The sequence below is a fragment of the Salmo trutta genome, chromosome 1, assembly GCF_901001165.1.
Source record: "Salmo trutta chromosome 1, fSalTru1.1, whole genome shotgun sequence".
NCBI lineage: Eukaryota > Metazoa > Chordata > Actinopteri > Salmoniformes > Salmonidae > Salmo > Salmo trutta.
In genome coordinates this window covers 55,788,748-55,804,197 of record NC_042957.1, presented here as the reverse complement: position 1 = coordinate 55,804,197, position 15,450 = coordinate 55,788,748, and the positions used below count along the sequence as shown (strand labels likewise).

The 15,450-nt window shown below is 43.2% G+C and overlaps 1 protein-coding gene across 2 annotated transcripts in view; it reads right to left on the bottom strand.

The window, feature by feature from the left end:
• LOC115201550 (microtubule-associated serine/threonine-protein kinase 1) overlaps window positions 1–6,723 on the bottom strand; it is a 58,246-nt gene extending 51,523 nt beyond the window's left edge. For both annotated transcript variants that reach the window (XM_029765271.1, XM_029765282.1), the window contains exon 1: window positions 5,867–6,723. In XM_029765271.1, the coding sequence (XP_029621131.1) occupies window positions 5,867–5,905 (39 nt within the window). In that variant the 5' untranslated portion in view covers window positions 5,906–6,723. The remainder of the gene's footprint in view (window positions 1–5,866) is intronic.
• Between the last annotated feature and the right edge of the window lie 8,727 nt (window positions 6,724–15,450).

The following is a 15,450-nucleotide window of genomic DNA, read 5'->3' as shown; positions in this document are numbered from 1 at the left end:
GGGTCTGAATACTTATGTAAATATGATATTTCTGTTATTCATTTTTAATAAATTAGCAACCATTTCTAAAAACCTGTTTTTGCTTTGCCATTATGGGGTATTGTGTGTAGATTGATGAGGGAAAAAACTATTTAAAACCTCATAAGGATTGGTGGGTCCCCCTCGGGACGGTTGAGCTAACGTAGGCTAATGCGATTAGCATGAGGTTGTAAGTAACAAGAAAATTTCCCACGACATAGACATATCTGATATTTGCAGAAAGCTTATATTCTTGTTAATCTAACTGCACTGTCCAATTTACAGTAGCTATTACAGTGAAATAATACCATGCTATTGTTTGAGGAGAGTGCACAGTAGTGAACTTGAAAAGTTATTAATAAACCAATTAGGCACATTTGGGCAGTCTTGATACAACATTTTGAACAGAAATACAATGGTTCATTGGATCAGTCGAAAACTTTGCACATACACTGCTGCCATCTAGTGGCCAAAATCTAAATTGCGCCTGGGCTGGACTAATACATTATGGCCCCTTCTCTTGCGTTTCAAAGATGATGGTACAAAAAAAATACAAAACAATGCATGTTTTTTTTGTATTATCTTTTACCAGATCTAATGTGTTATATTCTCCTATGTTCATTTCACATTTCCACAAACTTCAGTGTTTCCTTTGAAATGGTATCAAGAATATGTATATCCTTGCTTCAGGTCCTGAGGTAAAGGCAGTTAGATTTCGCTATGTCATTTTAGGCGAAAATTGGGGAAAAAGGGTTCAATCCTTAAGAGGTAAATGTGGAAAAAAATCAAGGGGCCTGAATACATTCTGAAAGCACTGTATATAGAACCTTCCACCCCCACCTGTGATATGGATGCTGATGAAGAACTAATGTTCGAAACATTGTTGTACTAAAATCCCCTGGGAGTATGAGCAGCAGGGTGCAGTGTTTTCCTTTCTATTAAACATCAATTCACCTAGAACTCAAGCACCTGCAAAAAGTACCTGGATGTACGTATGTTCTTCAGCTTTTGTACAACACCTCAATATCAGCAATATGGTGCTACTTTAATTATCTTCCCCCAGACCACTTCCTGGCAGTAATCTCTGTGAAGCTCTCTGATAATGAGATGGGCTGGCTAAGACACCAGCCAGCCAGCCATGAGGATCAGACAGAGGCAGGCAGAGAGTAATGCTGCTGCCGGACCCTGCCATGAGATAGGAGAAACAGCAGCACTATAAATGGTCGTCTGACGTCATGCCCTTCAGCTCCTCTTGTCTGAGCCGGAGGAGAAATGGCCCCGGCTGTTATGAAACAGTACAGGTTGGACTCCCTGCCCACAGCTACACTGCCGCTGGTCCCATCATTTCGTGGACACACGAAGGACAATGGTGAGAAAGTGAGTCTGGGGAGCTGATCGGAACCTAGACAGGGTCCTGCTCATCACCTCAGTCAGTGTCAGTGATTGGCTTACCGTCCCATGTCTGACAGATGGAGAGGGGCTGGGGAAAAGGGTGATGCTGTAGTATGGAAGTGTCATGTCATCCCCACTGGCTGGCACACCATCCTCAATACCCCACACATTATTCAGATCGGTCCTTCCCCTGTATGCTACTGTACATGTATATACGCGCTCGCGTGTGTGTGTGTGTGTGTGTGTGTGTGTGTGTGTGTGTGTGTGTGTGTGTGTGTGTGTGTGTGTGTGTCTGTGTGTGTGTGTCCAAAAATGACGCAGAAAAATTAATCCATGCTTTTGTTACTTCTAGGCTCGACTACTGCAATGCTCTACTTTCCGGCTACCCGGATAAAGCACTAAACAAACTTCAGTTAGTGCTAAATACGGCTGCTAGAATCCTGACTAGAACCAAAAAATTTGATCATATTACTCCAGTGCTAGCTTCCCTACACTGGCTTCCTGTTAAGGCAAGGGCTGATTTCAAGGTTTTACTGCTAACCTACAAAGCATTACATGGGCTTGCTCCTACCTATCTTTCCGATTTGGTCCTGCCGTACATACCTACACGTACGCTACGGTCACAAGACGCAGGCCTCCTAATTGTCCCTAGAATTTCTAAGCAAACGGCTGGAGGTAGGGCTTTCTCCTATAGAGCTCCATTTTTATGGAATGGTCTGCCTACCCATGTGAGAGACGCAGACTCAGTCTCAACCTTTAAGTCTTTACTGAAGACTTATCTCTTCAGTAGGTCCTATGATTAAGTATAGTCTGGCCCAGGAGTGTGAAGGTGAACGGAAAGGCTGGAGCAACGAACCGCCCTTGCTGTCTCTGCCTTGTCGGTTCCCCTCTTCCCACTGGGATTCTCTGCCTCTAACCCTTTTACAGGGGCTGAGTCACTGACTTACTGGTGTTCTTCCATGCCGTCCATGGGAGGGGTGCGTCACTTGAGTAGGTTGAGCCACTGACGTGGTCTTCCTGTCTGGGTTGGCGCCCCCCCTTGGGTTGTGCCGTGGCGGACATCTTTGTGGGCTATACTCGGCCTTGTCTTCGGACGGTAAGTTGGTGGTTGTAGATATCCCTCTAGTGGTGTGGGGGCTGTGCTTTGGCAAAGTGGGTGGGGTTATATCCTGCCTGTTTGGCCCTGTCCGGGGGTATCATCGGATGGGGCCACAGTGTCTTCTGATCCCTCCTGTCTCAGCCTCCAGTATTTATGCTGCAGTAGTTTATGTGTCGGGGGGCTAGGGTCAGTCTGTTACATCTGGAGTATTCTCTTGTCTTATCCAGTGTCCTGTGTGAATGTAAATATGCTCTCTCTAATTCTCTCTTTCTTTCTTTCTTTCCTTCTCTCGGAGGACCTGAGCCCTAGGACTACCTGGCATGATGACTCCTTGCTGTCCCCAGTCCACCTGGCCATGCTGCTGCTCCAGTTTCAACTGTTCTGCCTGCGGCTACGGAACCCTGACCTGTTCACCGGACGTGCTTGTTGCACCCTCGACAATTACTATGATTATTATTATTTGACCATGCTGGTCATTTACGAACATTTTAACATCTTGACCATGTTCTGTTATAATATCCACCCGGCACAGCCAGAAGAGGACTGGCCACCCCTCATAGCCTGGTTCCTCTCTAGGTTTCTTCCTAGGTTTTTGGCCTTTCTCAGGAGTTTTTCCTAGGGAGTTTTTCCCAGCCACCGTGCTTCTTTCACATGCATTGCTTGCTGTTTGGGGTTTTAGGCTGGGTTTCTGTACAGCACTTTGAGATTTCAGCTGATGTACGAAGGGCTATATAAATAAATGTGATTTGATTTGATTTGATTTGATACCACGTGGTTAACTTTTAGACTATCGATATCGACAGAATAAGAACAAGTCTTTGATATTAATTATTAGTCTGCAGCTAAGTAAATTATATAATCGAACGCGAAGACCAACGAAACATCCATTCTATGACGACATTAATGAATGTCGCTCTGAAAGATCCATTCTAACCGAGAGAGAGAGAGAGAGAACGCGGACAAAACTCTCCATCAGAACATAACTCTTCAAAAGGGATCCCGACGACACATGAGCGTAAATATATATTGATTGCAATTGTTCCCGAATGAGTGAGCCTTCAATTGTCAATTGTTAATATTAATGAACTCTGTGTAACTTCTCAGATGACCGTTTATGACCCATTGTCTAACAGACCAGCCATGCTTGTTAGCCATTAGGGCACATTACTATACCAATCCTTTGTGACGATAATTACTGTTTGTATGTTTTCTGTTAATTACTTAGTGTAGTAAATAAATGATTTTAAGACAATTGATGTATGGATGATTTTAGTAAAGACTGGGTTCGTGCAGATACAACAATTTACGACGTTTGGAATGAGACTGGACGCGAGGTAAAATACACCATTCAAACCAGAAGATAATCGGCCTATATTATAATATAGGAAAGTTATATTAGGAAAATTATAACTTTGTAATCTGAATATTTTTCTTGGTGCCCCGATCTCCTAGTTAATTACAATTAAACGATTAATCAGTTTAATCGCGTGATAATAATTACAGGGAGTTAATTGATAAACCTATCTTCAGTTTAATGGTACCCAAAGACACGACAAAGTCATGTTGAAGCAGTGCATTATGGGGCTGACCCTTGACCTGCTCTCTGTGGGAGTGGGGTGTGTCACCATATGGCGCAGAGAGATGAGAGATGCGCCAGAAGGGGGATTTTAAACAGACACTAACGGTTGTGAGAGTGGCTGGGATGATGAGACTCCAGGGAGATGAGCTGTTGGATGAATCTGAAGGATAGTCATCCAGACACTATCATTTACATTTACATTTTAGTCATTTAGCAGACGCTCTTATCCAGAGCGACTTACAGTAGTGAATGCATACATTTCATTAAAAAAAATTCTGTGCTGGCCCCCCATGGGAATCGAACCCACAACCCTGGCGTTGCAAACACCATGCTCTACCAACTGAGCTACAGGGAAGGCTATCCATCCTCGTAAACACACAGAGAGAAGCACACTGACATACACACACATCTTCCTTATGCACATTCATGACTCATGCTTGTTGTTGAGACATGTAGATGTTTCTAGTTGTCACCTGTTGTCACTAGTTTGCTTTGCCTTATGTTTTACTTCACACACACATCCACTGTTTGTTTGCTGTTGTGTTTTACTTCACACACACATCCAGTGTCTGTTTGCTGTTGTGTTTTACTTCACACACACATCCAGTGTCTGTTTGCTGTTGTGTTTTACTTCACACACACATCCACTGTCTGTTTGCTGTTGTGTTTTACTTCACACACACATCCACTGTCTGTTTGCTGTTGTGTTTTACTTCACACACACATCCACTGTCTGTTTGCTGTTGTGTTTTACTTCACACACACATCCACTGTCTGTTTGCTGTTGTGTTTTACTTCACACACACATCCACTGTCTGTTTGCTGTTGTGTTTTACTTCACACACACATCCACTGTCTGTTTGCTGTTGTGTTTTACTTCACACACACATCCACTGTTTGTTTGCTGTTGTGTTTTACTTCACACACACATCCACTGTCTGTTTGCTGTTGTGTTTGTGCTGTTGCCAGTGTCTTCTGTATGTGTCATCCATTTTGTCTGACATTGCCTTTTGCCTCTTGCCAGGCCATCATTGTAATTAATGATTTGTTCTTAATTGAATTGCCAGGTAAAATAAAAAATGAAATACTGTGAAGTCAAGCATATGTGCACAGACACAGACCCCACACACACAGGATGGAATTGAGAGTGTTGACAATGCCATGAGGTGGATTTTCCCAGCACAATAAATAAACTGAGTAATGGTCATCCCCAGTCTCTCCATCCCCAGCTCTCTATCCTCCCTCCTCTTCATCACTATACTGCCCAGCCCTAATGATGCCCTAAGGCACTCTGCATGCTTGCCTGGCTGGCTGACCACTCAGCTCAGTTCACTTGACTGAATCACGCTCCGAGGGGGAGGGGTGCTTAACCAGGCTACTTCATAATGGATGAACACGTAGGCTTCAGTAATATGAACATGTCATATCAATATGCATGGGTACATTTTCATTATGGAGATATTACCTTGAATGGCATTATAGACATAGAGTCGCCAAGTATCTTATGAATTTGACCTCTGCTGAGATACATTAAATCAACATTTCTGCAGCTGAGCACATGAAGTCGTAAATGCATAACACAGTTGTTATAACACATGCTCTAAAAAGGATGTTGTGTGTGGGTAGTTGGTTATTAACATATTAGCCTACACATTGTATTGAACATAATCTCAACTCAATGGCACATTGTGTACGATTTCTATTGACATGAGTGTAGCCTACATGGAACTAACTGTGACATGAGAGATACTATCAAACACATTACACCCGAGCCTCACCTGCAGCCTCCGACGCCGAATTATCCCCGAGTCATCCATGGTGTGATAAGGCGCAGTCGGATGGGGAATTCCCAAAAACAGCCCCCTGACCCTTCACTTGTTTCGTTTTCGACCCAAACAACTTTGCGGCATCCACTGGCTGTCCGGTTCTCACTCAAATAACAGAGCCGAACCGCGGCGTTGCTCACTTTGAGCCAAAGCGCACAGTGTGCGTGCAGTGTCACGTTGAGGAACCGCTTGAAAACCACCAAATGCCAGGATGTCCCGTAGCATCTGAAACAAGCAGGGTCTTCGGGCTTTTAATTCTCTAAAATAAAGTTATTCCGCTATAGCCTATAGGTTAATTAAATGTTTAAGTCAATGATTCATAAATCCCCATGTTGATAGTCGACTGTCACCTTCACTTCTTCCGGTTGTTTTTAGAGCATCTTTGTGCAACGCCAACATTTCTTTAGAGACTTCACTTGCCATATAGTCTACTGCACCAATTCTTTGGCGGTGTCTAAAATAAGTTACACCTACAGCATTAAATGTTCACAATATACCAGAGTGTTCATTTCGCGGTTGATGCTGCTTGAGCAATGGTGCGAGACGTGCACAGATGCTTCCTCGAGCTCAGTCAGTCCCGTTAACATTGCTGCTGATTCGCCCAGGAATCCATCCACTTCTTTGGACTCCCAAGGCAATAACAGTCCATGACATAACAAAACACATCGTCTTTCCGCTCAAACTTTAAAAATTCGACAGAATGTTCTTCTCCCTGGCTGCATATCGCGGTCCATTCATTCTTCCACCTTCACTTCCTTTGATAACGTACGACAATAGCGCGATATCTGTAACCCTTCCGTGCCCGGGATTCCCTCACGCCCCTCCTCCACGCGCAATCCGCAACTGGGCCAGTGTGATGAACTAAACATCCCTCTCCTCTCGCCACAGGCAAATTGGGGGAATAAGAAGGATAATATGGGGTGAACTACTTCATTGCTGGGCAACGATGAGAACCGCATGCTTGTGAACAGCCATACTGGTCATTCAGGACCATGGACAGCGCCACGTAGCCTACGAATGAGTGCCTTAGCTTTTAGATAGTTTTACTGCGGGCCATTGCATTGTCATTCTTTTTTTTTTACCAGCATTACAATCAAAATGTTGTACCTTTTATACGATATACAGTACTCACCTACACCTACTCATACAAGGGGTTTTCTTTATTTTTACTATTTTCTACATTGTAGAATAATAGAGAAAACATTGAAACTATGAAATAACACATATGGAATCATGTAGTAACCAAAAAAGTGTTAAACAAATCAAAATATATTTTAGATTTGAAATTTCTCAAAGTAGCCACCCTTTGCCTTGATGACAGCTTTGCACACTCTTGGCATTCTCTCAACCAGCTTCACCTGGAATGCTTTTCCAACAGTCTTGAAGGAGTTCCCACATATGCTGAGCACTTGTTCACTGTTTTTCCTTCACTCTGCGGTCCAACTCATTCCAAATCATCTCAATTGGGTTGAGGTCGGGTGATTGTGGAGGCCAGGTCATCTGATGCAGCTCTCCATCACTCTCATTCTTGGTCAAATAGCCCTTACACAGCCTGGAGGTGTGTTGGGTCATTGTCCTGTTGAAAAATAAATGATAGTCCCACTAAGCACAAACAATTTTTACATTTTACATTTTAGTCATTTAGCAGAGACGCTCCTATCCAGAGCATATGAATGAATGCATACATTTCATTTCATGCATAATTTTTTTTTTTTACTGGCCCCCCGTGGGAATCAAACCCACAACCCTGGCGTTGCACACATCATGCTGGCGTTGCAAATGCCATGCTCTACCAACTGAGCCACAGGGAACCATCAAACCAGATGGGATGGCGTATTGCTGCAGAATGCTGTGGTAGCCATGTTGGTTAAGTGTGCCTTAAATTCTAAATAAATCACAGTGTCACCAGCAAAGCACCCCCACACCATCACACCTCCTCCTCTATGCTTCACGGTGGGAACCACACATACAGAGATCATCTGTTCACCTACTCTGCGTCTCATAAAGACACGGCGGTTGGAACCAAAAATCGCAAATTTGGACTCATCAGACCAAAGGACAGATTTCCACCGGTCTAATGTCCAATGCTCATCTTTCTTGGCCCAAGCAAGTCTCTTATTATTATTGGTGTCCTTTAGTAGTGGTTTCTTTGCAGCAATTCGACCACGAAGGCCTGATTCACACAGTCTCATCTGAACAGTTGATGTTGAGATGTGTCTGTTACTTGAACTTTGTGAAGCATTTATTTTGACTGCAATTTCTGAGGCTGGTAACTATTGAACTAATCCTCTGCACCAGAGGTAACTTTGGGTATTCTTCCTGTGGCGGTCCTCATTCGAGCCAGTTTCATAATAGCACTTGGTGGTTTTTGCAACTGCACGTGAAGAAACTTTCAAAGTTCAGAACATTTTCCAGATTGATTGACTTTCATGTCTTTTTGCTTATTTGAGCTGTTCTTGCCATAATATGGACTTGGTCTTTTACCAAATAGGTCTATCTTCTGCAGACCACTCCTACATTGTCACAACACAACTGATTAGCTAAAACGCATTAAGAAGGAACGAAATTCCACAAATGAACTTTTAACAAGGCACACCTGTTTATATAAATGCATTCCAGGTGACTACCTCATGAAGCTGGTTGAGAGAATGCCAAGAGTGTGCAAAGCTGTCATCAAGGCATAGGGTGGAGAAGAATTTCAAATATGAACTATATTGTAGGTTACTGTCACGTCCTGACCATAGAAAGCTTTTATTTTCTATGGTAGAGTAGGTCAGTGCGTGACAGGGGGTTTTGTCTAGTTAAAATGTTCTATGTTGTGTGGTTCTAGTTTATGTTTTTCTATGTTTTTTTGGGATGATCTCCAATTAGAGGCAGCTGGTCATCGTTGTCTCTAATTGGGGATCATATTTAAGTAGTTGTTTTTCCCACCTTGGTTTATGGGAGATTATATTTTGAGTTAGTGTATGTTGCACCTCTTCGTCATGGTTTGTTGTTTTGTTTATTGGTTTATTTGTATGTCTTGCATAGTTTCACAGTTATAATAAAATGTGGAACGATACACACGCTGCGCCTTGGTCCGCTCCTTCATACAACAAACGTGACAGTTACTACATGATTCCATATGTGTTATTTCATAGTTTTGATGTCTTCACTAATATTCTACAATGTATAAAATAGTAAAAATAAAGAAAAACCCTGGAAAGAGTAGGTGTGTCCAAATGTTTGAGTGGTACTGTATATATTTATCCTTTTGCAATATCTGTTCATGGTGTATGTTGGTCTCAAAGCTCATATCAGGAGACCATGCAAATGGAATCCAGTAAGTCTACTGACCTGCTGTTGATCAAGCATGGATCATCTTTATCATGCATGGCATATCCAGGATTTAACCCCCCTAGGGATGACTGATCATTCCTGGCCCATATCCAATATCTTTCGTTCCTGGTGTTTGATCAAATAGGCCTATTAGCAGCAAATAGGTTAAAACTCAAACATTTGTCATCACTTTTTGCATAAGAAATTAGCATGAACCGATTAGAGGGCTGGGAGCTGAAACTTTTGAATGTCTCTCTCCATCAGAAAATTGCTTGAGTGGAGAGAATGTTTTACTCGTGGTTTGGTGCCCTCAACATCTGTGAACAAACTGAAACAGACAGTCAGACAGTGCATGACCTGAGTGAAAAGAAGGAGCACAAACAATGGCCAATGTTTGCCCCTGGACAGTTGGCCATTGGATAGATCTACAGATCTACTATAATGAGTTCCTCTCATCATATTTGTTTGCCTGGGATGATGATGAGGGACAGATGGGTTGCCCTTTAGCAGAGAGAGGTTGCGTAATGCTTTGCGATCAAGGATTAGGACTTTCACGCTGTTTTTATGTAACATATGGTCGGTCCGAGTATGGCCCACGCAAGGATGACCTCACCCTCAGCCCGGACATAGCCAGCCCACAGAGCAACACTGCACCACACACACACACACACACACACACACACACACACACACACACACACACACACACACACACACACACACACACACACACACACACACACACACACACACACACACATCAAATCAAATCGAATGTATTTATATAGCCCTTCTTACATCAGCTGATATCTCAAAGTGCTGTACAGAAACCCAGCCTAAAACCCCAAACAGCAAGCAATGCAGATGTAGAAGCACGGTGGCTAGGAAAAACTCCCTAGAAAGGCCAAAACCTAGGAAGAAACCTGGAGAGGAACCAGGCTATGAGGGGTGGCCAGTCCTCTTCTGGCTGTGCCAGGTGGAGATTATAACAGAGCATGGCCAAGATGTTCAAATGTTCATAAATGACCAACATGGTCAAATAATAATACACACACACACACACACACACACACACACACACACACACAATGCCACTTGAATTAGTACATTGTGCTCATAATGCAAAATCATGGAGAAAAGCTGTGGTAAGCAGGCTTTGATTCATTTGATTAAATAGCAACCACCAGGGCTTTCTGGCTGGCTGGCACACTTTCCTAATGCTGATGGCTGCCCTTTATGTTCCATTTCTATGCAGCCTACATCCACCTCACAGAGACAAACACTCACAACACAATCAGGAAGCCATTAGAGTCCCTCACCCAAACCCTGTAGCACCTCATCCACTCCACTCAGTGAAATCCTCAGGCATTTCTACTGCTGTGGTGCCTTTAGACATACTGCAGGCACTGTATTGATTTTTGCTCCTTGTTGCTTTAACTCATCTGACTGATAGACCCTGCAAGATGCCCTGCATGGCAGGTAAAAGCCTGGTGGGCATACAGTACATTCGGAAAGTATTCAGAACCCTAGACTTTTTCCACATTTTGTAACATTACAGCCTTATTCTAAAATGGATTAAATACACATTTTACTTCATCAATCGACACATAATACCCCATAATGACAAAAACAGGTTTTTAGAAAAACATAAATAAATTATTTACTTAAGTATTCAGACCCTTTGCTATGAGACTAGAAATTGAGATCAGGTGGATCCTGTTTCCATTGATCATCCTTGAGATGTTTCCGCAACTTGATTGGAGTCCACCTGTGGTAAATTCAATTGATTGGACATGATTTGGAAAGGCACACACCTGTCTATATAAGGTCCCACAGATGACAGTGCATGTCAGAGCAAAAACCAAGCTATGAAGTCGAAGGAATTATCTGTAGAGCTCCGAGACAGGATTGTGTCGAGGCACAGATCTGGGGAAGGATACCAACAATTTTGGCAGCATTGAAGGTCCCCAAGAACACAGCGGCCTCCATCACTCTTAAATGGAAGGAGTTTGGAACCACCAAGACTCTTCCTAGAGTTAGCCGCCCGGCCAAACTGAGTAATCGGGGGAGAAGGGCATTGGTCAGGGAGGTGACCAAGAACCTGATGGTCACTCTGACCGAGCTCCAGACTTCCTCTGTAGAGATGGGAGAACCTTCCAGAAGGAAAACCATCTATGCAGCACTCCACCAATCAGGCCTTTATGGCAGAGTGAGCAGACGGAAGCCACTCCTCAGTAAAAAGCACATGGCACCATCCTTACGGTGAAGCATGGTGTTGGCAGCATCATGCTGTGGGGATGTTTTTCAGAGGCAGGGACTGGGAGACTAGTCAGGATCGAGGGAAAGATGAACGGAGCAAAGTACAGAGAGATACTTGATGAAAACCTGCTCCAGAGCACTCACGACCTCAGACTGGGCTGAAGGTTCACCTACCAACAGGACATCGACCCTAAGCACACAGACAAGACAACGCATGAGTGGCTTCAGGGCAAGTCTCTAAATGTCCTTGAGTGGCCCAGACAGAGCCCGGACTTGAACCCAATCGAGCATCTCTGGAGAGACCTGAAAATAGCTGTGCAGTGACGCTCCCCATCCAACCTGGCAGAACTTGAGAGGATCTGCAGAGAAGAATGGGAGAAACTCCCCAAATACAGGTGTGCCAATCTTGTAGCGTCATACCCAAGAAGCCTTGAGGCTGTAATCGCTGCCAAAGGTGCTTCAACAAAGTACTGAGTAAAGGGTCTGAATTCTTATGTAAATTAGATATTTCATTTTTTTATATATACATTTGCGAACATTGCTAAAAATAGTTTTTGCTTTGTCATTATCCTCCCTGAGCAAGGTGGGACGTTTGCGTCCCACCTAGTCAACAGCCAGTGGAATCGTGTGGCGCGAAATACAAATACCTCATAAATGCTATAACTTCAATTTCTCAAACACATGACTATTGTACACCATTTTCAAGACAAGACTCTCGTTAATCTAACCACACTGTCCGATTTCAAAAAGGCTTTACAGCGAAAGCAAAACATTAGATTATGTCAGGAGAGACCCTGCCAAAAATAATCACACAGCCATTTTCAAAGCATGCATATATGTCACAAAAACCAAAACCACAGCTAAATGCAGCACTAACCTTTGATGATCTTCATCAGATGACACTCCTAGGACATTATGTTATACAATACATGCATGTTTTGTTCAATCAAGTTCATATTTATATCAAAAAACAGCTTTTTACATTAGCATGTGATGTTCAGAACTAGCATACCCACCGCAAACTTCCGGTGAATTTACTTAATTACTCACGATTAACGTTCTCAAAAAACATAACAATTATTTTAAGAATTATAGATACAGAACTCCTTTATGCAATCGGGGTGTCAGATTTTAAAATAGTTTTTCGGCGAAAGCACATTTTGCAATATTCTGAGTAGATAGCCCGGCCATCACGGCTAGCTAATTTGACACCCACCAAGTTTGGCCCTCACCAAACTCAGATTTACTATTAGAAAAATTGGATTACCTTTGCTGTTCTTCATCAGAATGCACTCCCAGGACTTCTACTTCAACAACAAATGTTGTTTTGGTTCGAAATAATCCATAGTTATATTGAAATAGCTCTGTTTTGTTCGTGCGTTGAGGTCACTATCCGAAGGGTGACGCGCGGGCGCATTTCGTGACAAAAAATGTCAAAATATTCCATTACCGTACTTCGAAGCATGTCAAACGCTGTTTAAAATCCATTTTTATGCTATTTTTCTCGGAAAATAGCGATAATATTCCAACCGGGCGAAGTTGTATTCGTTCAAAGAGAGCTCCAGTGTCAGTGTTCCCTGCCTGACCACTCACAAACACTCCTGCTGTTTTTCGCCCAGAGACTGGAGAGCTCTCATTCCACTTTCTGGCGCCTTCTTAGAGCCAATGGAAGCCTTAGAAAATGTCACGTTACAGCAGAGATGCTGTAGTTTTTGATAGAGATGCCCTAGAAGGACAACAAATTGTCAGACAGGGCACTTCCTGCATGGAATCTTCTCAGGTTTTGGCCTGCCATATTAGTTCTGTTATACTCACAGACACCATTCAAACAGTTTTAGAAACTTTAGAGTGTTTTCTATCCAAATCTACTAATTATATGCATATTCTCGTTTCTGGGTAAGAGTAGTAACCAGTTGAAATCGGGTACGTTTTTTATCCGGCCGTGAAAATACTGCCCCCTAGCCCCAACAGGTTATGGGGTATTGTGTGTAGATTGATGAAGGGGAAAAACGATTTAATACATTTTAGAATAGGCTGTTTCCGAATGCACTGTATTAAAAAATATATTTTTATTCCTTTGGATTTTTCTATTCCTTCTGTGCGAAGGATGGGCTGAACTAGACCCCACATGGTCAGCAGAGGAGAGGGTTTATTTTCACATGGTCAGCAGAGGAGAGGGTTTATTTCCACATGGTCAGCAGAGGAGAGGGTTTATTTTCACATGGTCAGCAGAGGAGAGGGTTTATTTTCACATGGTCAGCAGAGGAGAGGGTTTATTTTCAGGGGTAAGTAGTCCAGGTACAGTAAATGTTCTGATCACTGTCATTCCCTCTCCTCTGCTCATCCTCAGCACCTACTATTCACACTCCACAGTGCATCCAAATACCCCTTCTTCTCCTGCAAGTTCGATTTATATAAAAGCCCTTTTAAAAGTGTATGTGAATGTGGTGGCAGGATGGCAAAATGGCATAAATGTTTCATTGAGATTGGATGGAGACCAGAGGTTTTTACTAAAGCACAATTCTGGGAAAGCATACAGACTGTGTAGATTATGCAGGGATTTTTACGCCCTCATGCCAGCGAGCAAGGGGCCCTGACTACAAAACATGGGGTGGTGGTTGATTATGTCAGGGGTGAGGGGAGGCAACCTCAGCCTGGGGTGATGTAACAAACTGAAGCAGTGTTCATCCTAAGACACCTGTCATGTCATACACACACACACACATATACACACACATATACACACACACACCGATAGGGGAGCACAGATGGAAAATGAGGGATGCATTCCTTTGCCCCTCCCACTCAGCCAGATGGCAAACCAACCATTACCAAAGACAACCGTAAAGCTGTCACTCAGTGCTCCAGAGTGCTCTCTTCTTGGTGTTCTGAGTGTTACTGTAACAGACAGTTTCATACAATTTTATGAAATGCACGGACGATACCACACAAACCGCTGTGCAAAGGAGCATTACTGTCTGACATTATCTCCACCATATCAAATGCCTTTGACCTAAGATGACATAGCCCTGCTATGTGTGTGTGTGTGAGATGACATAGCCCTGTTAAGTGTGTATGTGTGTGAGATGACATAGCCCTGCTAAGTGTGTATGTGTGTGAGATGACATAGCCCTGTTATGTGTGTATGTGTGTGAGATGACATAGCCCTGCTAAGTGTGTATGTGTGTGAGATGACATAGCCCTGCTAAGTGTGTATGTGTGTGAGATGACATAGCCCTGTTATGTGTGTATGTGTGTGAGATGACATAGCCCTGCTAAGTGTGTATGTGTGTGAGATGACATAGCCCTGCTAAGTGTGTATGTGTGTGAGATGACATAGCCCTGCTATGTGTGTATGTGTGTGAGATGACATAGCCCTGCTATGTGTGTATGTGTGTGAGATGACATAGCCCTGCTATGTGTGTATGTGTGTGAGATGACATAGCCCTGCTATGTGTGTATGTGTGTGAGATGACATAGCCCTGCTATGTGTGTATGTGTGTGAGATGACATAGCCCTGATAAGTGTGTATGTGTGTGAGATGACATAGCCCTGCTAAGTGTGTATGTGTGTGAGATGACATAGCCCTGCTATGTGTGTATGTGTGTGAGATGACATAGCCCTGCTATGTGTGTATGTGTGTGCGATGACATAGCCCTGCTATGTGTGTATGTGTGTGAGATGACATAGCCCTGCTATGTGTGTATGTGTGTGAGATGACATAGCCCTGCTATGTGTGTATGTGTGTGAGATGACATAGCCCTGATAAGTGTGTATGTGTGTGAGATGACATAGCCCTGCTAAGTGTGTATGTGTGTGAGATGACATAGCCCTGCTATGTGTGTATGTGTGTGAGATGACATAGCCCTGCTATGTGTGTATGTGTGTGCGATGACATAGCCCTGCTATGTGTGTATGTGTGTGAGATGACATAGCCCTGCTAAGTGTGTATGTGTGTG